Genomic DNA, 21,877 nt, shown 5'->3' on the forward strand with positions numbered 1-21,877 from the left:
TAGAATAGTAACTCCATGGTCTCAGTAAACGACCACCATTTTACTGAGATTGAATTTTATCCCATACCATATCATTTCATTTCATTTAATTTCATCTCAGTTGATAAATGTTTCAAATTAATCATCGTCATTTCATTTCACTCCTTATTATAATTTTTCATAGGGATGGGAAATGAATTAAAATAAAAATGGACCTAAAGATCTTAGTTACCAGGCCATTAAATCTGTTTAAAAAAAAAACGTTAATAACAAACATAGATTATACATTTAATATAAATCAAATTTTTGTTTAAATCTTTCGTTGCTTGTCACCTAATTTTTCTTTTGATTTTTTAATACTTATGTTTGCCCTTGGACTTAGATAGTGTTTGTTACGATGATTTACACGGATCTAGTATTAGGATTCCGATTTGCATATCCTCTGAGATGAACCCGCGCTTGTTTACGAACCATTGAAACGCCTGACTAGAATTCTTGGAAATCTATGGGTTGGAACTTCGAAATATGCATAGACCTATATAGTAGAAATATGCCATCAAGTTCCCGGTTGAAGTGCCATTTTGGCTGTGAAATCGATGGTGAGTAAATTAAAATTACATTAATACTTTACTACATACGTTATGGAGAAAAACCAAGTTGTACCATTGAGTTCTAGCAGATGCCAGGATTTGAAAATCTTCAGACAATTTACGTTATTTACGTCACAATGTCACTTAAACACTATACATGGGTCAAGTTAACATATAATTAGTACATTGTTGTTATATTAACCATTTCAGGTCCATTGCATCGATTTCCTAAACCACAATACCCACATTTAACAAAATTTAATTCTTGGAAATCTGTCCTTGCTAAAGATGTTCAAGATAAAGGGGACATTTACATCTACAACCAAATCAGAATTTGCGATCGGCACTTTGAAAAATGTTATCATTCACAAAGTCACAGACTTATAGCTAACGCAGTACCAACACTAAACATTGGTATGATTTTATGTTGTATTTTTTAATATAAGTTAAATATATGACTTTCTTATTATTAAGTATGAACTAAAGCGATGTAAAGCTTAGGCCTAGTATTATGAAATAATTTACTAGTTTAGTACTAAAGATGACTAGTACTATTTTTGCTGTATTGACACAATTATCAGCTTTTTAAATCTTATTGAGTTTAGATAGAAATTAGTCTTAATGAGGAATTAGGTACATGAGGTTTAAGGAATTAGACAGATAGTTTTGGTCAGTGGCTGATATTAGAGTCAAGAGTTATTCAAGGGAACTCTTAATAAATACATTCATATCCTTTGGTAGGCAGTGGCTTGCTTCTGCCCCTGGCATTGCTGATGTTCACGGGCGACAGGAACCACTCACCATCAGCTGGGCCGTATGCTCGTCTGCCTACAAAGGCAATAAAAAAAAACAGAATTCTTTTTTAAAACAATATTCATATGACTGAAAGATCAAAACCTCATCACTCAAGTTTGCCAGATCTGGGAATCGAACTCACCATCCACAAAATTCAGGGCCATTAACTAACTACTGCACCAATGTGTCAGTCAGTTGATTAGTCGTTCAAGCTAATTTTATGTTTTAATTATATTTTCAGGTTTTTCTCAGCAGCAACCTGTAGAAATTGAGGTTGATGAAAATATGCCGACTCTAATGCAGCCATTGACTTCTGCCCAAATGACAAAAGTGCAACAGTCATCACACAGTTTCCCAAATCTTACTGTTAGTATGCCATCAGCAACTAGAAATGTCGCCAATAAAGCTGAAACAAATCAATCCAGACGAGGTAATTTTAATTTTAATAATGTACTTAATATTTCTTTGAAGTAGTACATAACAGGAAAGTTACTATGGGCTTGGCCCCATCACCATGGGTATGCCACTGCCAATGTAAGACAGAGCCGTGCAACAGCATGGTGCCGTGGATGGTGCGCTGTGCTTGACTCGCGTTTATTGATATTTCATAATCTTAGTACTCGATAGTCATCATCTAATCTAGTGTCCCAGAGCATTGGATGTCCTTTTACTAAAAATAAAACAGTCTATAACAAAATTGTCAGCCATTTCTTTGAGCACACGAACACACCAACTGCGAAACATCGACTGATCTGCGATACTTACTAGGTAGTAAAACCAAATGCGTGGTGAATATTAAAAGTGATAGAGAAAATGCCAGATAATATAAAAATTCTAACATCACTTTGTGTTTCTTAATTTACAGATAGTGAAGATCAAGATTCGGCCGATACCAGTTCTCAACAGGTTGAAAGTCTAAGAACACTCCAGTCTACCGGTGCTCCCATAAAGAAACCTAAACAAGAGCATAGGTGTCACACTTGCGAGGAAGAAATCTCCGATTGGGACGAGCTAGAAAAGCACCTAATCCAACACGTTTCCCTACCGTCTACCGGAATTGAGGAGCTGCTTTTAGAGTATAGCCCGCCCTCTGGGAACGAAAACTGGTCAGATGAAGATGAGGAACCCGCAGCAGTGAACAAATTGAGTGGACTAGGTTTTACTATAAAGAAGAACCGTATGAGAATAAAGCAAGAGCCTGGTTACAATGCTACTCCGGAGAGCGATGACCTCCAAAACATTAACAATCGCCATCAAATCAAACTAGAACAAACCATGGAGACCGTGAAGGTGAAACAAGAGGTCGAAAACGACGAATATCAACCGCAACAGAATTTTCATTTATTCTCTGATCAGATAAAGACAGAGAGAAGCGTCACTCCTCTTGACAGGAACAATTGTTACACACCATTAATAGCAATTGTCAAAGACGATCCCGACGGATCCGCAAACCAGCCCTCTCAACCGATATTTTCGGACAGTAAAACTGCACCCACAAGTGCGACGGTGCCACTACTTCCCGTCACGAAAATTGAAGATACCGGACCAACGTTTATAGAGATTAATATCGATTCTAATGATAAGGACGGAGATGATTGTGTTGGTTCAACGACGCCGGCGCCCGATATTAAACCGATCGTACCTAAAATCGAAAACGCACCGCTCGTGTCCTGTCCCTCGATCTCGCAGTCGTTTCAAAGCTCTCAGCCCAGTTACAATAACTCTGGGCATTTATCGCCGAGAATAACAACGGCTCCGTCTTTAGAGAAACAACACAATTTCAACTGGAACGCGCCGGATTCGAAACCGCACCTGAACTCCATGAACATCTTGGATAATACGGCAGATGAAATAAATTACAGATAATATTGAATAGTAACGGATAAAGTTTATTATGCTAAATAATAACGAAGGGCTATTTAGCAGACAACCTTGAAAGATTGACTGTGGTGGGCAAGGTAGAAAGGAAAAGACCTGCCAGCCGGCCACCAAACTATTGGTCAGATCTGATAACTGCGCTCACTGGACTCTGTTGCGACCGCCATGAGAGAAGCCGAAAACCGAAGGAAATGGAAGCCGATGGTACAAAGAGCCACGAAGAGCTTTCAGGGACACGACCTTCAGCAATGAAGTATGCGACTAAGAAGAAGAAGAAGAAGAATTTGATTTAAGCGGCATTTCGCTTAATACGCGACGTTTATCTTTGTAATTAAAGATGAGTTTTATTTGGTATTAGCATCAACAGTCCTTTTCTTTTTCTCCACCTTAGCCCACTAGGTGGGGTCGGCACAGCAAATTTTTCTCTTCCATTCTCTTCTATCAGCCGTCATCTCAACACTCACTTCTCTCTCTCTCATATCATCATTCACACACTACATCCATGTCTTCTTCGGTCGACCTCTTCCCCCTCTACCTTGCACTAGTCAAAAAGTCGAGTAGTAAAGTAGACTTCAAAGTCGTCGTGGCCCAAAGGACAAGACGTCCGGTGCATTCGTATCTAGAGATGCACCGGTGTTCGAATCCCGCAGGCGGGTACCAATATTTCTATTCAAATACGTACTTAACAAATGTTCACGACTGACTTCCACGGTGAAGGATAAACATCGTGTAATAAAAATCAAACCCGCAAAATTATAATTTGCGTAATTACTGGTAGTAGGACCTCTTGTGAGTCGATTGCATGCAGCAGAGATGCGAATGTTGCGATGGATGTGTGGAGTAACGAGAATGGATAGAATACGGAATGAATATGCTAGAGGAAGTCTGAAAGTGGCACCTGTGACAGAGAAGCTGAGGAGTGCGCGTTTGGGATGGTATGGACATGTGATGAGTCGAAATGAAAATGAGGTCGGTAAGAGAGTGTTAACTATGAATGTGGATGGATATAGAGGAAGAGGTAGACCTAAGAAGAAATGGATAGATTGTGTGAAAGACTATGGGTAAGAGGGGAGTGAGCGAAGAAATGGTATATGATAGAAGAGTATGGAAAGAGAAAACATGTTGCGCCGACCCCAGGTGACAGGGAGAAGGGCAGGATAATGATGATGATGAGGACCTTTTGTGAGTCCGCACGGGTAGGTACCACCGTCCTGCCTATTTCTGTCGTGAAGCAGTAATGCGTTTCAGTTTGAAGGGTGGGGCAGCCGTTGTAACTATACTGAGATCTTAGAACTTATATCTCAAGGTGTGTGGCGCATTTACGTTGTAGATTGGGTCCCAGTAACCACTTAACACCAGGTGGGCTGTGAGCTCGTCTACACATCTAGGAAATAAAAAAATAAAAAAAATGATTCAAAAATCGAATTATTATTTTGTTGTTTCTTTTTAAAAAGAGAACTGTTACACAAATCCAAACAAGCGACTTAATTACAGCTACAATGGAAACTGTTGCGATAACTCTGATGTGGCTGAATGCTTCCCGAGGTTTCTGTTTTTATTATTTCATCGCCATTTTACCGTCACCATCAACGTCGAACTCGTCGATTACGATAGAGTTCGACGAGCGAACTAACCTTAAAACACAGCCCACTGAGTTTCTCGCCGGATCTTCTCTGTGGGTCGCGATTCCGATCTGGCGTAAGATACCGCTAAACACTGCTCTTGCTAGGGCTAGTGTTAGAAAATTCAATCAAGTTAAGTCCGTGAGCTCCTACCCGTCTATGCGTAGCTGGAATAGCTTCTTAGGCTACCATAGAATAGATAAGGAAAATAATAATATTAAAAATAGGTTTTTTTTTACAACTCAAGAGCAATTGTTTCGCGAATGAATCTACTACCGGATCGAAATCGCGACCCGCTGAGAAGATCCGGCGAGAAACTCAGCGGGCTGATGCATGGGTTAGGTTGCACGTCGACCTCTTTGTCGAGTTCGACGAGTACGGTTACCGGGGTCCCTAAGCCTGCCCCTAGTATTAGAGCTGAAGGCATCTAATGCAAAGGTTATTGGATCTGATGGATCCGTAAGGACGTGAATAGGTTTCTGAAGAGTAAAGATACGAAATGAAATTTGTTTAGGAATTAATTAAAAACATAACCAATTTAGATATTAGTAAATATTAAGTATTTGATAAAATAAAACCAGATGGCTTAAGTTCCAATACATTTTTTTTATTATTTTGCACTTATTTTTAAGCTTTGGACCAAAAAAGCCCCTTTCTAACGTCATCTAAGTGGGTCTTATATTTCATGAATTATTGACACATTCTTTAAGTTAGGGACAAAAGGTGTTTTGTTTACAATAAATTAAGCTTATTGCCAAGCTAATTTAAACAATGGCATGATATATTAAACAGATCATCAACATCAAATGTGAGACTCATGGGTTACAAAAAACAATGCCTCATTAAAACTAAAATTTTGCAGAATGTACTTAAAAGTAGTATAATTACTTATTCAATATGAAACTAGGCACTCAATCTAATAAAAAAAAGCCACATGTTTCGATGAAAAATATATTACAAAAATGTTCATAAACATAGTGAAAAATGATCATGTCCATAAAGACGACTTAGTATGGATATGACTTATTCCCAAAAAAATATATGACTTGAGTTTTGTTAAACTTACTTTTATTTCATCATTGCTAAGACAAAATTAAAATTGTTTGTATTATTGTGTGTATTGTTACAAGTACAAGAAGCAAAAAACCAATTGTAAATAAATCAATTAGAAAGAAAAAATCATAAAAAGAGAAAAACGAAACAAAGTCGCGACAGTGGAGAGTCACAACTATATGGATGGCACATTAACGCGCAAATACTGAAACTGCATTTACATTTAAAGGTATGCGAAAAAAATAAAAAATCTAACAAATTTTAGATTTAATTTAGAGGCCTCTAAATTGAAATACCGTTTCAGTATTTGGGGTATTTGGGGTTTATTTTTTAGAGTTATCTTGAACACCAGTGCCCAAATACTCTTTGTGTGTGTGTGGGTGTTAACATTATGTAGTGTTAATGTGAATTGTGGTATGGCTCGTAGCAAGTGAAAAGACACATTGCCACGTTGCATGCTTTGCAGTACGTGATGGTCCGTTTCCCGCAGACGGCGCACTTACGCTTTAATCGGTCTGTCTTTCCGGACTTTATCAAGTCGTACTGCGCCGGGGTATGCAACTTTGTAATTGTTTTTGAAATGGATATACGTGTGCCGTGTGCTGATAACAAATCAATTATCAACGCCTTCCGGAATTTCCGGTGCGTCAATAATTGATTTCCTAGTAAAATGTGTGCGTTTAGGATACTGGCGTGCAAAAGCCTTCTAAAAATTTTTTTATACCAGACCTGGGTCGACTTCCTTTCGATGGGGTACATAGAAAGCTGGTGGGCTTTGCGGTCGACAACGCCCATACAAGTGTTGTAATCCAGCACAACAGACGGATTCAGTGTTTCGCCACACCTGGTACTTGAGACGCCATGGTATGTAGAAATAAAAGCCTCGCGCTTCCCGATATCCCTCCACACCATGACGTCCACATCTTCCGAGGTGCAACCCACCACTTGACCGACTATCATGTCCTTTTCGGATATATTCGCCAATTCAGATGGTACGAATTGACGATTTGTACTAAGTGTTCCAGCACAATCGAATCCCCGGACTTTCAGTTCCCGCGCTAGTGCTGGGGAGTTGTAAAAATTGTCCATCCATACAGTGTGACCTTTATGTTCAAGACCGTTTAGTAGTCTGAGTACAAGAGATGGTATTGTTCCAGAAATTTGATTATCTTCTTGAAGCGCCGAGATATCATGGCCTACGTACACTTCAAAACGCCACAAATATCCCGTCTTGGACTCACAGACTTCAAATATCTTGACTCCAATTGTCGGTCCCTTGTTAGGTATCAATTGATTGTCAAGCAAACCCTTCCTCATAGTGAAGCTTTCATGGAGAGTCACATTTTGTGATAGAATGAATAATTCAGAATACTTGCAATTTAAGTGGTCTATAATGGGTTTTATCTTAAAAAGTTTATCTTGGGGTTGTGTTAGCAATTCAGAGTTATAATGAACATTATTACTAAAATGAAGACATTTTGATATGAGCATAAACCTATCGTATGACATATATGTGGAGAAGCCGGGGGTATTGAAAATATCGTTATTGTTGCTCCAGTACTCCTCTGCATGGCTTTTTACTACCAAACTCATAGCCAGAATAATAGCAAAATATGTGTAAAGTTCATCTACATTCGTATCATGCCAACGAGTGATGCGACTTGTAGGACGGATCATCCCATTCTCCAGCATGGTCGTTGCCAGCTGCTGTGAATAAAGGTTGGTCTCCCTAACAATCAAATCCATAATTTCACGATTCCATATGGAAATAAAAGCTTCGTATGGATTCGTGAATGAGACTGTAGGGCCACAATTAATTTGCGAGAACGGTTCTCGTCTCAAATGAGGTTCAAATTGAGACATTGGAAACGCTCTCCAGTCAAATTTAAATTTGTTGTTCGGCTCCACGGGAGTCGGCGAAACAGGCGTCGGTGAGGCGGGCGTCGAGACACTAATGGATGGTCGACGTAGTTGCGAAGGCCGTTCCAAAGTAAAGTTGATAGAACCTCTTTCAACTTCCTCATCTTCTTCGTCCATAAGCATCCTTGCCATCCGGGGCGCCCCTAATGGCTGTGTAATCCCTTCTTCCTCTTTGTCAGACTCTTCTTCGCTGCCTGAAAAAAAAAACGTATAAGTTCTGGTTTCTATTGTAATAGATATTTTAATTCCGAGATTGTTGAAAAAAAGGTTGATGTCATAATGCGCTTACCATAATTAAGTATATTGGCCATTTTAGAATCACGATGGGATCTGCCACTGACCGAAGGCATTCTACAAAAGAAAAAGGATTTTTTTAACAAAGCTGATAACCTTATTTGTGGTATTAGGTGGAGTACCGAGCGAGATGAACTTACAGTTGTCGACGAATTTTTGCGCTAGAATCGCCAACGCTCGGACTTCTGAAAAAAAAAAACAAATATTTAATAACATTTAAACATAACCAAAAAAAAAACTACAAAAATTTTTTTGATAAATACTTACACAGGCCGCTTGTTCTTTGTTGTAATTGAATCGCAGCTTGCACCATAATCAACATTTCTAGAACGTTACAAAGAAACATTTAAGACTATCTATAGCGATACGAAAAAATAAATAAAAAGAATATGATTGGCTTATGCAAAGAATCCTATCACTGGTATAAAATATAAAAAAATAATCAAATGACTAAAACAACAAAAAGAAACCATTAAAAACTTTCATACGAAACTAAAGTCTTAAACTATTTCTACGGGCAGCCATTTTGGGCCGTGCCCCTTCAAAGACCTGTCTGTGTAAAGTCCTTATGGTGTTTTTGTATATTTGAGGCCAAAAATTTTGCATTTGCGGCTAAAACACACGTATGTTGTAATAATTAGATTGAAGATCACCATATCATGAACTAATTACACTTAATATATTAAAAACTTCCATACGAAATTCAAGTCTTAAACTATTTCTACGGGCTGCCATTTTGGGCCGTGCCCCTTCAAAGTCGTGTCTGTGTAAAGTCCTTATGGTGTTTTTGTATCTTTGAGGACAAAAATCTCTGATTTGCGACTATGACACACGTAGTTTGTAATAATTAGATTAAAGATCACTATATAATGAACTAATTACACTTAATATTCGTTTGTGTTTAATAATTTTTCTATCAGTATAACACCAAACAAAATCCACCTAGAGCTTCGAAAACTGACTTTGTTGTTGTTTCAATGGTTGTTTTTGACTTAAAATGTAAAGAACGTAACGAAGTTAGTAAATAAAATTAATTATTACTTACTTTTCCATATTTTTCAGCAGATAAATAAAAGTTATAAAGTTAAACAATTTGTTGTCGCACAAACCAACCAGCTCGCAGGACGTAGGAAACACTGACTGAAACGGTTACTACCAATTTAAATAATTTTTTTTTTGTAAGGTATTTTATGAGCTCATAACTGAGACCTTTAAGTCATGTCTTATTTTAATTTATATTCATATTTTTATGAAAAATGATATTAAGGAGTGAAATGAAATGAAGATGATTAATTTGAGACATTAATCAACTGGGATGAAATTAGATGAAATGAAATGAGATGATATGGGATGAAATATAATCTCACATTACATTTTGAGTAAATTGCGGAGACTAATTGTTTTGAGTCCTTGTCTTTCATCTTCAAGTTCATTTTTACCGCAATGTAATTTCATCGGGAATTTTATGACAGAATTTTGTAACACACAGCGAAAATAAAACCTTACCTAATAAGACGTGTATTATTATGGATAAAAGACACTGAAGTATGAAACCTAAATAGGTCTATGATAAAGGAGTTTCAATTTTCCATTACAGATTACACAGCATGGCATCATATGCATAGATAATACACTTATCAGACGTCACGCGACACAAAATGTAGAAAATGTTATGTCAAAATAAATAGGTAGGCAATACAAATAATTAACAGTTCTAATTATCAAAAGATCTACCCTCCTCATAGGAACTGACTACCTGTTCGAAATAAATGTACGTACAAAAAGCTATAGTAATTATTAATATCTGAGATGATTGTTTTTATCTAATTTCTAGACATAAAAATATCATTTCGTATCATTTTTACTCCTCAGAAAACTACTTAATTTTATGTTCTCAATCAACGTTAAGGGCTGTAAGGAAGCAGCGGCCCCCCTCATGTATTATTGTCTTATTATCGTTGACTTTATCAAGAATATTGTTTATAAATAAATATAAGAAAATGTTGGGAAATCTGAAAGATTTCCTGTCCGTCGTCCAAGAAGGTTTAACTTCAAACAATAATTTGCGTCAAACGCTACAAGAAGTTCAAAAAGTGACAGGAATTTTCAAGGAAAAACAGAAAGTCGCAACCGAGGACAAAGTTAACTACGGAACTGGCGGTGCCTTACTAGAGAAATATCAAGATGCTTGGGTTGAAATACATGGCAACGCTGATAGTAATTCTAAAGCCGCCGATGAAGTAGATAAATTGATTCTAGAACTACACCAAGAGACGTCATCGCGATTAAAAAGTGCTCACGATTTGGCACAGGGATTGAGTCACATACCCGCCTTGACTGCAGCGGTGGCAGAATGCATGGACAGCATGAAAACCCTGCAAGCCTTAATGAAGACTGTGGAGGAGGAATTAGCAGAATTTGAGGATATTGTAGAGAAAAGCAAACAAGAAAACTGGAAACTAGATCATCAGTATCATCTAACATTGTATAAAGAGAAGAAAATGGGTATGTTTTTATTTGTATTCTGTTTGTATTCTGGTGGTAGGACTTCTTGTGAGTCCGTGCGGGTAGGTACCACCATCCTGCCTATTTCTGCCGTGAAGCAGTAATGCGTTTCGGTTTGAAGGGTAGGGCAGCTGTTGGAACTATACTTGAGGTCTTAGAACTTATATCTCAAGATGGGTGGTGCATTTATGTTGTAGATGTCTATGTGCTCCAATAACCACTTAACACCAGATGGGCTGTGAGCTCGTCCACCCATATAAGCAATAAAAAAAAATTATAATAATTTTTAATAAATCAGGCAACGGTTGATCTGCATTGCATAAATTTATGATAAACATACAGATTTCTCTCGTTGGATGCAGGTGGCAATGGACCGGTTGCACTGGAAATCTATTGGAGAGGCCTATGTTCAGCAGTGGATGGCGATAGGCTGAAATGATGATGATGATGATGATACAGATTTATATGCATGTGTACATTTATGTACAATTAAATTTTAATTATTAGTTTTAACAAAATGTATTTTTAAATAAATGGAAATGTTTTGTATATGTATAGGTTGGTACAAAAATATTTATATATTTTATTTGTTATTAAAAACTGTTTTTAAATAATATTAAATACAATTAAACCATTCCAAGTATCCATAATGGTCTGGAAGGGATAGTATTCAACGAGAAAACAAAAAACCTAAGGCTCATCCTAAGGCGGGTTTACATTATTGATGTCTATGGGCTCTGTCTCTGCCAGTGTCGGGGTCCATTTTCCTACTTAAACTCCTCCACTTTGCCTGGTCTTCGACAGCCTTCGGTGGTGAGGATATTCTCCTCCGTATCTGTCTTTACTACATTCAACCAGCGCTTCGTACTATGGAATCATGGACCTGGTACGTGGAGGTTGAGGTATATATTTCGGGCACGTTTTGCTGCCGTACAGTAGGACTGGTCGGATGTCGAACTTTTACACGAGGCCTTTTAACTTCACCGGTATCCTGCAGTCGCACAGGACGCCGGATACTTCTTGCCATTTTGTCCATCCGGTGCTTATCCGGGCTTAAAAGTCTTCTTCAATGCGATATAATAAGTAAAAAAATAAAAAATCCTATATGGCTGGCTATATTAAAAAGTCAACTGTCAATAAACGTTGGTTATATTTCAGCGTCATTGGAAGAAGTTCGCAACAAACTGGCCAGAGAGAACACAGAGAAGAGCATAGAGAAAGAGAAGCAACAAATAGCTAATTTACAAGTTAAAAGAGAAGACAGTGAGATGGCCTTTAAATATGATGTCGCCAAATATTTAGCTAATGGAAATTTACCTACAGGTTTGTTTCTTTAACTTATATTTTTAGGCTTAGTTTATTGTATAATACATGCTTTTACTGGTGGTAGGACGTCTTGTGAGTCCGCACAGATAGGTACCACCACCCTGCCTATTTCTGCTGTGAAGCAGTAATGCGTTTCGGTTTGAAGGGCGAGGCAGCAGTTGTTAACTCATGTCTCAAGGTCGGTAGCGGCATTTACGTTGTAGAGTGTGTCCACAGTGCATTTCCAGAGGTCTTTTTTGCCACGTACCATCTGGCTATGGAATGAGCTCCCCTCCACGGTGTTTCCCGAGCGCTATGACATGTCCTTCTTCAAACGAGTCTTGTGGAGAGTATTAAGCGGTAGGCAGCGGCTTGGCTCTGCCCTTGGCATTGCTGAAGTACATGGGTGACGGTAACCACTCACCATGGGCCGTATGCTCGTCTGCCTAAAAAGGCAATAAAAAAAAAAAAAAAGATGTCTATGGGTTCTGGTAACCACTTTACACCAGGTGGGCTGTGGGTTCCTTAATCCTTCTACGCAATAAAAAAATGCTTGCTTCAATATTATAATACACGCAATGCTTCTCATACAAGATTTATAGGTTCGACATAGCATATACAGTGGTAAAAATACATACATGGAGAGTACAGTTATTGCATATTACACTCAATACCATCTATTAAGTATTTTTATTATTTTTAATAATGGTATTCTTTTGCTGGAAACGAGGTTTTCCTATCATCTATATATATATATAAAAGAAAGTCGTGTTAGTTACACTATAACTCAAGAACGACTGAACTGATTTGGCTGAAAATTGGTGAGGAGGTAGCTTAGAACCAGGAGAAGGACATAGGATACTTTTTATCACATTCCCGTGGGACTTGACATAAAAGGTGGTAACTATAACAAAACGCAACTGACAGCTAAACGTAATATGTTCTATGGTTAATTGTGTTAATTATAGTAGAATTTTGAAGTTGACTGGTTGATGTGTTTGAAACAAACCGTGTGGCAGAACAAAGTTCGCCGGGTCCGCTAGTATTGTTATAAAATTATGTTCTTATTTACAGTCAAAACCGTTTACTGCGACATCGTTTAATACAACATGCCGGTTATAATAACCAAGAATAAAGGTCCCGGCTGAATGCCATATGACCGCCTTATTAAAAATATTGCTTCCTACGACATTGGTAATAACGACATACCTCATAAAACGACCACATTTAACTAATATTTCGGAGAATTAGATCTGTTAGAACGACCGGCTAAGCTGTATTGTAAACAATTTGAATAGGTATCCACATTTGTCTTCAATGGTTTTTGTTTACGATAGTCAAAGCCCGCTTCTTCATATCTCTTCAGTTAGTTTGTTACTTATCTATACACAAGACACACCAAAACTTTGTGGAGTTATTCGTGAAACTTTCAAAATGTCGCAAAGAAAAATAAAACAAATTAATATTGAAGAAAAATCGCGTATTATATAAACATATTTTTCCAATAATTCCCTATCGATTTGTTTGTACTTGCACGATACACATTAAACATCACCGGTTGTTACGACTATCGGTTATTACGACTGAATATGAGCAGTCCCTTCGATGTCGTTATAACAGATTTTGACTGTATTTAAGTTGATGACTGATGATCAACTATCAATTTTTTATTGTGTTGCCATTTAATGCTGTTAATTTGCTAATTAGATTTAGAATTCAGTGTCTACATAATTCATCAATTGCCTTGTTTGTTTTAGTTCCAAAGCCAGTTTCGTCAAAAGTGACTTTAGAACAGATACAGTTGGACGAAGACAAAACAGATCTTGAGAAGTTCCTGGATAGTTGATTGTATATGTTGGACTTTTTAATTTTAAGTACAGTAAATAGATGAAGAAACACAGAGCTTTTATATAGTAAGTTATGATATATTCCAGATTCTTTACACCAAAGTTGAAAATAAAACTGTTTTTATTATAAATGTATTCTTATTGAAATTCGGGAAGGCCGAGCTAGGAACGCTTCGCCTTGAGTTAACCTGAGATTCTCTACGTATTTTTTAATATTAGGGAATCCAGCAAAAAATTCAACCCATTCAAACGAAAAATGTTGCAGAGGCAAGTTCCAATCAACATTAGCTACACATACCCGATCCTGTGGACCGTATGCTAAACAGTCAACCTCTTTTTTTTTTTTTTATTGCTTAGTTGGGTGGACGAGCTCACAGCCCACCTGATATTAAGTGGTTACTGGAGCTCATAGACATCTACAACGTAAATGCGCCACCCACCTTGAGATATGAGTTCTAAGTTCTCAGTATAGTTACAACGGCTGCCCCACCCTTCAAACCGAAACGCATTACTGCTTCACGGCAGAAATAGGCGGGGCGGTGGTACCTACCCGTGCGGACTCACAAGAGGTCCTACCACCAGTAATTACGCAAATTATAATTTTGCGGGTTTGATTTTTATTACACGATGTTATTCCTTCACCGTGGAAGTCAATCGTGAACAATTGTTAAGTACGTATTTCATTAGAAAAATTGGTACCCGCCTGCGGGATTCGAACATCGGTGCATCGCTAGATTCGAATGCACCGGACGTCTTATCCTTTAGGCCACGATGACTTCAATAACGCCCTAAACACGTCATTACGGATTCTCCCGATCCATTAACGGTGCTTTTAGATACCTCAAGTACCGGTCACCGTTCTCGCCGAACCCGTCGCTTGCGACCAAGGGCTCGACCAGTAAATTAACCCACAGACACAGCCGAGTTTCTCGCCGGATTTTCTCAGTGGGTCGTGTTTCCGATCCGGTGCTAGATTCTGTGAAGCACTGCTCTTGCTAGGGCCAGTGTTAGCAAAACTTCCGGTTTGAGCCCCGAGAGCTCATCTACATGTTAGGGTGAAGCTGAAATAGCCTCACAAGGTTAAGAAGGCTTCGCATCCTCCATCATGCGATGACGTGCTACAACCGGTCTACCGAGCAAAAATACCTGCCCCATTAAAGATCTTCCCTATGTCGTACCCTAATCACACCCAATGTTTCCTAACAAACAGAGTCGAAAGATGAATTAAGCCGCCTAAAGTGGTTTCGGTATCTGGCATCAACGTTTTTAACAACTATTTACGTCCAATATTAACAAGACCCCTTGATGGTGGCTGTTTAATGCAATCATTTGTCACAGCCTACTTGATTATAATAGACTAGGTACGAAAAATTTGGGTGTGCTGTTGATCTGCTTGTGAATCTTGTGGTTCACGTACACAGCTTGATATTTTTGTGCATACCCTATATTATTTGTGGAAACTTGTATTCAGCCATTCCTAATTGAATCCTAGTTGCAAGTTCCCTGATGGTTAAATGTATTATGGAATGGATACTCCGGAAACTAGGCCGAAAAGGCTAGACGGTAAAGACAACGCTGAAATATGAATGTTTTAGATGAAAACCAAAGGAAACAGTAATAAAACGTTTATGACTAGTAAAAATAGGCACACTTTTGTGGCTATGAAACGCGATTCAATCCGATCGATCTCTCAGTTCGATACACGTCTGCTTTCAGATCCTACACGCACATACGCGACACTGTAAAATCACTCCCACAAAAAAAATTGGCAAGCACATACATATCGAATCTCGGCTTTGGTTTATGGGAAAACGAATATAATCTTGTCTATGAAAACGGATGCTTTATTTTATATTTTCCTTAATATGGGATGGAGGTCCCCACCACCATGCGCCGAAATTTTTATCTTCCCTAAATGAGATTTGATACGAGGGCCGGCATCTTTAATGGAACAGGTGTCGTCCAGCTCATCGTCAGAGGAAAAGTCAGAAACGCAAAAAGTTAAATGTCGCTTTTTTGGTGGGACCGCATGCAAGGACCACCTCATGGAACTTTTGTGGTTTTTTGAGTTCATCTCCCTAGCTTCGTAGTCCGTGTCTGACGCTGCCCGTTGACTGTCAGTCTTCGGTCGTGACGATTTGCTCCTGTGCTCCTTTTTATCCCCCCTCGGGGGGTTATGGAAGTTTTTTAACTTTGTAATACTAGTGCTTCTCGTGCAAAGGTCCGGAAAATTTTGCGAATAAACTACAATACTTTCGATTGGTTTGTGAAATTTTGCGGTCTTCCCTTTCGTCTCCTTTTCCGCATTCGTTTGTTTCTCAGCGGAATTTCCGCTGCTACAGCTTGTATTACTGGCACTCGTGCTATACTGTTCCACAGCTTGCTTTTCCAATTCCTGAAATTTAGTGTCGATGCTTTCATCTGAAGCTTTGTACTGTTCAAGAGCTTCCTTTTCGAGCTCTTCAAACTTATGTTCCAATTGCGGCTGCCTAACCCTAGCAGATGGCAGAATTATCTTCGGGTTCAGCTTGAGAATACCCGGTGTGACTAGCTTTTGTGCTAGTCTCACAACTGGAGACAAGGTAATTGGTGAAGGAGCACTCGTGCTTAGAACTGTACTGTAAAGGCGTTTCTTTTTTAAGCCGGCTTGGTTAACTGCTGCACTAGTAGAAGGCATCTGGTCGTCTGTTATAATATCTTTCTGCTGTGAAGTTGATGTTGCCTCCAATTGTGAATTATCTTTTGTTTCGGAAATATCTTCTTTTATATCCTTGAAGTCGTTTTCCGATTCCCTTTTGTCTGTTTTCCTTGGATTTTTCTTAGCCTTGTTGTTGTGACTGGTTTGTGCAAGGTGTAGTCTCGGTGAGACATGATCCTTAGGCCAAAATATTGTATATCTTCTATCAGGACAACGCGACGACCTTTGGCCCATTGGTGTGTAGCGATTGAAATTGGCACCTCTGTATGACAGACCCCTTGACGTAGAAGTTCTTATGGCGGCCTGAACGCTAGCCGTAAGTCGACTCATTGCCCGTTGGCTTTCGATGCCTTGCGGTCTCGGAGTATCGAACTGAAACTGAGAAAGACGATGCCATTTATGGAGTGGTAGATTTATGATAATTTAATACCGTGAAAACTATACCTTGTAAGAGGGATCACAGAGAAGGTGCGCTGGAATATCACGACAGAATGACTGAGGTGGTGAAGCCAAGGTCGTCAGCCTTCGCGGCTGGCGACGTCTGGCTCGTATCTTTCTCGAGACTTGAGGGGGACTGGGTGAGCGCGGCGACGATCGATTATGAGGCATCCATAAAGAACGGACGCTTTTGATTTTGCTGGCAAGTGCTTCTTCATCTGCGTTCCTCACGCCAGTCGGGCCCCAGCGCTCGCTAGCTGCCGATCGGTGCTCATTAGTTCATTGTAATGAGGCTACACCAAAAGTATCTTTTTTTTTTTTTTTTTATTGCCCTTGTAGGCAGACTAGCATACGGCCCACCTGATGGTGAGTGGTTACCGTCGCCCATGGACTTCAGCAATGCCAGGGGCAGAGCCAAGCCGCTGCCTACCAACTCTTGTACTGTGAGATTCATTGCAACATTGTCAAACTTTTTTTTTTTTTTAATGAACAGCTGCTTAAACAAAATGTATGGCAGATGTAAAGAAGTAATTCTTTAGTTTAAAAGCATTTGAAGTATAGTATCAGCTCTATTTAATTATAATAGGTGCATTTTGTATTAATAGGTTCACTTCAAACGTACACGTCCATGCATTTTCGTTAATAAGGTAGCGTGGTTGTTTTTCCAATGCAACTGAGCCTTAGATCTGATATCCCAATATGAGGAGTGGAATACACGATACGTGTGCTTCGATATCGACGATTGAAAGGCAAACGTGACTAAGCGACAATAACTGCTTTGTACATAAATGATAGGCAATAACCATATTCGATGCCCAAAAATATATATATTTCTAGGTCTGTTAAAATCATTTCAATCCTACAGCTACTAGCTAGATTCTACTACAGCTAGATTCGTTAAAATAAATTTTGTTTTCAGGTATTTCAACTTTAAATTAGTCTACTGTAAAGTTCACGCATTGTCGCTTAGTCACGTTTGCCTTTTAAGCGTCGATATGTATTTTGAAATCCTTTGCCTACCAAAGCTGGAAAAATAAATTATAGATTTAAAGTTAAAAAAAAAAAAACGCACAAATCCTCATCCGGCGGCATTCTGTAATTCCGTCGACGTCTCGATACACTTCGATCGGTTTCCTCGATCAATCTTCGAAACCAATATTCCACCTGATCAAAAATCTTAATTAGTAACGAAACATCTGAAGTCGTCATGGCCTAAAGGATAAGACGTCCGGTGCCTTCGTGTTGAAGCGATGCACCGGTGTTCGAATCCCGCAGGCGGGTAGGTACCACCACCCTGCCTATTTCTGCCGTGAAGCAGTAATGCGTTTCGGTTTGAAGGGTAGGGCAGCCGTTGTAACTATACTTGAGACCTTAGAACTTATATTTCAAGATGGGTGGCGCATTTATGTTGTAGATGTCTATGGGCTCCAGTCACCACTTAACACCAGGTGGGCTGTGAGCATGTCCACCCATCTAAGCAATAAATAAATAAATAAAGAAAACATACGTGCCCCTACTTGATTATGATGACTAACAGTTTCAAATAAAATGGATTAATGAATTGTCAAGTGAAATACTACCCGCCCGGCTCAAATTATAAGTTGGGTAATTAAATTACTTGTTATTATTATATTTTTGTACATTTTACTGTGTATTAAATTACTTCTTGCTTACTCATACTCGTAAATTTACTAGAAATATTGTTCTTTACCAATTCAACAAATGAAAAAAATATCTATTGTTACGGTCGGGTCTAGTGTTTGTATTAGTTCATAAATGCAATGAGGAATTTCATTATCGTTGATGGCAGCACACTCCGCCTCAGCGCAACGTCCATCGTCTATCTTCTAAACCACATTAACCGGTCACCGTCCTCGTCGAACCGTCGCTTGCGACGAAGGGCTCGACGAGCGAATTAACCCATAGACACAGTCCACTGAGTTTCTCGCCGGATCTTCTCAGTGGGTCGCGTTTCCGATCCGGTGTTAGATTCTGCGAAGCACTGCTCTTGCTAGGGTCAGTGTTAGCATCACTCCAGTTTGAGTCCGGTGAGCTCACCTACTAGTTAAGGTTACGCTGAAATAGCCTCTCAAGCTGTCAGCTTAGGTAGGAAAAAAAATCCACACAGCTGGCGGAGTTCAGAGGGGAACAGCAAGGTTCGAAGTATGGTTTGTTTACTACCACTAAGTTAAATGACATTTCGCAAACAAAAGTTGCAAATGTCCCCAATACAGAATATGTATTCTTAACAATCACAGTTTTTCACAATCAATTCATGATCATAGCTTGCAACGATTAGGACTGTGATACAAATCCGTGCCGGCTCCACAATACGTCCTCGCACCAGTTATTCCCGTAAAATGGCGATGAAATAATAAAAACAAAAACCTCGGGAAGCATCCAGCATTCAGTCAAATCAGAGTTCTCGCAGCCGTTTCCGTTGTAGGTGCGGGGATTAAGTCGCTCGTTAGGGTTTGTGTAACATTTCTCTCTTTAAAAAGAAACAACAAAATAACAATTAAATTCTTGAATTAGTCTTGACTCGGACAATTTGAATTACGAGCCATAGCTCCATCGCGCTGCATTCAAAGAGGCCTGGTCTACATTGACAAAAGACGACCTACCTCGAAAATATCTGACAATTATGAGCTCAATGAAACTACAGTACGAATTAATACCTATTGTGTTTATTACATTAGTAGGTACTGCCCATAGGTAAGGGCAAGGACTTGTGGAGGGCTTTCCAAAATGATTCCTATCCCTAAAAATATTAGCGCCATTCTGCATTCGGGACAGATTCGGTCGTTTCAGTCTTAACAGATGCGTTGTCGACGTTTTTTTACTTGTGGTAGGATGTCTTGTGAGTCCATACGGTAGGTACCACTGTCCTGTCTGTTTCTGCCGTGAAGCTGTAATGCGTTTCGGCTCGAAGGCTGGGGCAGCCGTTGTACTTTAAAAACTAAGACATCAGAACTCATATCTCATGGTGTATGGCGGCATTTACGCTGTAGATGTCTATGGGCTCCGGTAATCACTCAAATCAAGGTGGGCCGTAAACTCGTCCACCCATCTAAACAATAAAAATAAAATCAAAAGAAGCGTCCCATTAAATAAATACCTGTCTTCGTCATAATAAAAGTTGCCATAAAATTGTGCCAGTCGCGACTCTGGTATGACATCTTTTACATTTTTTTGGATTTTCGGGTTGCCATTCTCTTGTCCCGTTTGATTCGATGTTGTTCTTTTGCCATCTACACGAACGAAATAAAAGCTTTTTGAAGAGTAGAGAAGTGAAGAAACTATATAAAAATGAATTGCTGTTCGTTAGTCTCGCTAAAACTCGAGAACGGCTGGACCGATTTGGCTAATTTTGGTCTTGAATTATTTGTGGAAGTTCAGAGAAGGTTTAAAATATAAATAAATATGAAAATGCTCGGAATTAAATAAAAATGACAATTTTGTTTTTCCCTTGATGTGTCCCCCGTCGGATGGATTCCTTTTGTTTGTTTTAAGTTTATTTTATACAAAAGTTCAGGTCTTTTATTTGTCGATTGAGGCACTACGAAGTCTGCCGGGTCAGCTAGTATAGAATAGATATTTAAAAATATATGGGTTAATGTACACACATACACGTAGATAGCTACGACGGATTAGTGATTTTCTGCGACAAATTAGTAATGAGTTTCGATTTAAAAGTTAGAACCGCCTTTGTCCATAAGAATCTTGTATCTGGTGCTTATAATCTCGGGTAATCAATTATAATACCATTTGAGCTTTTTCCTGATCTACGCTAATACAATTTCTAAGTCCGGGTCCTTTGAAGGTTGCGATTATCAAATTAATCAACAAAACGATTACCTACAATGCAAGTTATTGAAAGTTTTAGAAACAAATTGAACCCTTACGAGACATACCTGATGACTCGCATGTACTCGATTGTGAGTTCTGTGATTCTATATTGTCTTGAAGCACTTGAGACACGCGGCAGTGCTGTGACCAGAGTCGCTGAAAATTTACCACATCGTTCAATATGAATCGAGAGATAAAAAAGACCTTACATTTTTTAATCAGAAAATAAAACTCACTCCGAAAATCGTCGACTTTGGCCCCTTTTAGCTACTAAGGTTGCCTTGGCCTATTATATTTTCATTTTCTAACTTGTATCGTGCTTGTAAGCTTTGAAAAATGGAGATACAAAAAACGCTTTGTTGAATTACCAATTTTAAATAATTCGTGCTCTGTGGCGAGCAATTTGAGAGGCATATGTCTAGCAGTGGACTGCTATAGGCTAATGATGATGATGAAATAATTCAGATCTCTATTTTAAGTGTTTTGTGTTTAGAATTATGTTCAGGTTCAAATTGAAATCCCATTACCTGGTTGGCTACATTGAAATCATCGGGAGGCTCCTTAGCCCACGTAAGATCAGCACAGAGGACGATGTGTGCCCACGCAGACGGGTATCGATCCAATTGATGGTTCATTCAATGTGACATTTCATACATACAATTAATTATCTTTAGAATTATACACGGACTAAATACAATAAACACTAAATACGAACTCGAACGTAGGTATACGGGTAAACTTTTAATAAAAACGACCTCAATTTAATAGGCATTGGTTAAATTCTACATTAACAAAATTTTCCACTTTTTTGATGGATACAACATTATATATTTTTTTCTTTTTATTTCAAATCACTTTTTGAATTTCGTATCAGACGACGTACTAAATTGTCATCGCGTTGGCTCAGTGACTTTAGTAATGAAGGTTTATACCGACTTATTGTCTACATGTACATTAGAACTTACACCATAAATTTAAACGATCCTATTGATAATAGCTAGGCTGGTCAGAAGAGAAGCGTTATATCGTTATAGCGTATCTAATAGTGGTCGAATAAAATTAATCTACACACCTAATTGTAATCAATAATACTTAATACAATAG

General features: G+C 38.7%; 4 protein-coding genes across 7 annotated transcripts; 2 read left to right on the top strand and 2 right to left on the bottom strand.

Annotated features, from left to right (window-relative positions):
• The first annotated feature begins 1 nt into the window (after position 1).
• Positions 2–3,606, top strand: LOC101739869 (uncharacterized). The gene is made up of 4 exons (XM_004925279.4): positions 2–578; positions 780–983; positions 1,606–1,794; positions 2,230–3,606. Exons 1-4 carry the CDS (start codon positions 485–487, stop codon positions 3,228–3,230), a joined length of 1,488 nt encoding a protein of 495 aa, XP_004925336.3. The 5' UTR covers positions 2–484; the 3' UTR covers positions 3,231–3,606.
• A 1,844-nt stretch (positions 3,607–5,450) lies between these two features.
• LOC101740001 (piggyBac transposable element-derived protein 4) lies at positions 5,451–9,735 on the bottom strand. Of its 2 annotated transcripts, none has more exons than XM_004925280.4 (6): positions 9,638–9,735; positions 9,177–9,271; positions 8,399–8,455; positions 8,272–8,316; positions 8,127–8,188; positions 5,451–8,031 (listed from the first exon to the last, which is right to left on the bottom strand). In XM_004925280.4, exons 2-6 carry the CDS (start codon positions 9,182–9,184, stop codon positions 6,317–6,319), a joined length of 1,887 nt encoding a protein of 628 aa, XP_004925337.1. In that variant the 5' UTR covers positions 9,185–9,271; positions 9,638–9,735; the 3' UTR covers positions 5,451–6,316. The 2 variants fall into 2 exon arrangements, with proteins under 2 accessions (XP_004925337.1, XP_062530359.1); XM_062674375.1 differs by having other exon boundaries at positions 9,504–9,649.
• Positions 9,703–13,919, top strand: LOC101740133 (dysbindin-like protein). 3 transcript variants are annotated; one of them, XM_062674389.1, is made up of 4 exons: positions 9,703–9,902; positions 10,004–10,636; positions 11,795–12,022; positions 13,655–13,919. In XM_062674389.1, exons 2-3 carry the CDS (start codon positions 10,132–10,134, stop codon positions 11,971–11,973), a joined length of 684 nt encoding a protein of 227 aa, XP_062530373.1. In that variant the 5' UTR covers positions 9,703–9,902; positions 10,004–10,131; the 3' UTR covers positions 11,974–12,022; positions 13,655–13,919. The 3 variants fall into 3 exon arrangements, with proteins under 3 accessions (XP_062530373.1, XP_062530374.1, XP_004925338.1); XM_062674390.1 differs by having other exon boundaries at positions 11,795–11,998; XM_004925281.4 differs by having other exon boundaries at positions 9,721–9,902; positions 11,795–11,959; positions 13,699–13,919.
• A 1,479-nt stretch (positions 13,920–15,398) lies between these two features.
• LOC101740274 (uncharacterized) lies at positions 15,399–21,669 on the bottom strand. Its single transcript, XM_021347437.2, has 7 exons — positions 21,301–21,669; positions 20,839–20,929; positions 20,043–20,175; positions 19,313–19,415; positions 17,997–18,088; positions 16,931–17,177; positions 15,399–16,864 (listed from the first exon to the last, which is right to left on the bottom strand). Exons 1-7 carry the CDS (start codon positions 21,406–21,408, stop codon positions 15,638–15,640), a joined length of 2,001 nt encoding a protein of 666 aa, XP_021203112.1. The 5' UTR covers positions 21,409–21,669; the 3' UTR covers positions 15,399–15,637.
• Between the last annotated feature and the right edge of the window lie 208 nt (positions 21,670–21,877).

This window comes from Bombyx mori, chromosome 20, assembly GCF_030269925.1.
Source record: "Bombyx mori chromosome 20, ASM3026992v2".
Classification (NCBI taxonomy): Eukaryota; Metazoa; Arthropoda; class Insecta; order Lepidoptera; family Bombycidae; genus Bombyx; species Bombyx mori.

Coding starts and splice junctions, on each gene's coding strand:
- LOC101739869 (XM_004925279.4), top strand. CDS start 485: ATGGGTTGGAACTTCGAAATATGCATAGACCTATATAGTAGAAATATG. Junction 579..779: donor TTTTGGCTGTGAAATCGATG/GTGAGTAAATTA, acceptor TAACCATTTCAG/GTCCATTGCATCGATTTCCT. Junction 984..1,605: donor AGTACCAACACTAAACATTG/GTATGATTTTAT, acceptor TTATATTTTCAG/GTTTTTCTCAGCAGCAACCT.
- LOC101740001 (XM_004925280.4), bottom strand. Junction 8,317..8,398: donor ACAAAGAACAAGCGGCCTGT/GTAAGTATTTAT, acceptor TTTTTTTTTCAG/AAGTCCGAGCGTTGGCGATT. Junction 8,189..8,271: donor GCAAAAATTCGTCGACAACT/GTAAGTTCATCT, acceptor TTTCTTTTGTAG/AATGCCTTCGGTCAGTGGCA.
- LOC101740274 (XM_021347437.2), bottom strand. CDS start 21,408: ATGAACCATCAATTGGATCGATACCCGTCTGCGTGGGCACACATCGTC. Junction 18,089..19,312: donor AATGCTGGATGCTTCCCGAG/GTTTTTGTTTTT, acceptor ATTTTTGATCAG/GTGGAATATTGGTTTCGAAG. Junction 17,178..17,996: donor ATGCCGCCGGATGAGGATTT/GTGCGTTTTTTT, acceptor ATCGGCAGCTAG/CGAGCGCTGGGGCCCGACTG.
- LOC101740133 (XM_004925281.4), top strand. CDS start 10,132: ATGTTGGGAAATCTGAAAGATTTCCTGTCCGTCGTCCAAGAAGGTTTA. Junction 10,637..11,794: donor GTATAAAGAGAAGAAAATGG/GTATGTTTTTAT, acceptor GTTATATTTCAG/CGTCATTGGAAGAAGTTCGC. Junction 11,960..13,698: donor TAATGGAAATTTACCTACAG/GTTTGTTTCTTT, acceptor TGTTTGTTTTAG/TTCCAAAGCCAGTTTCGTCA.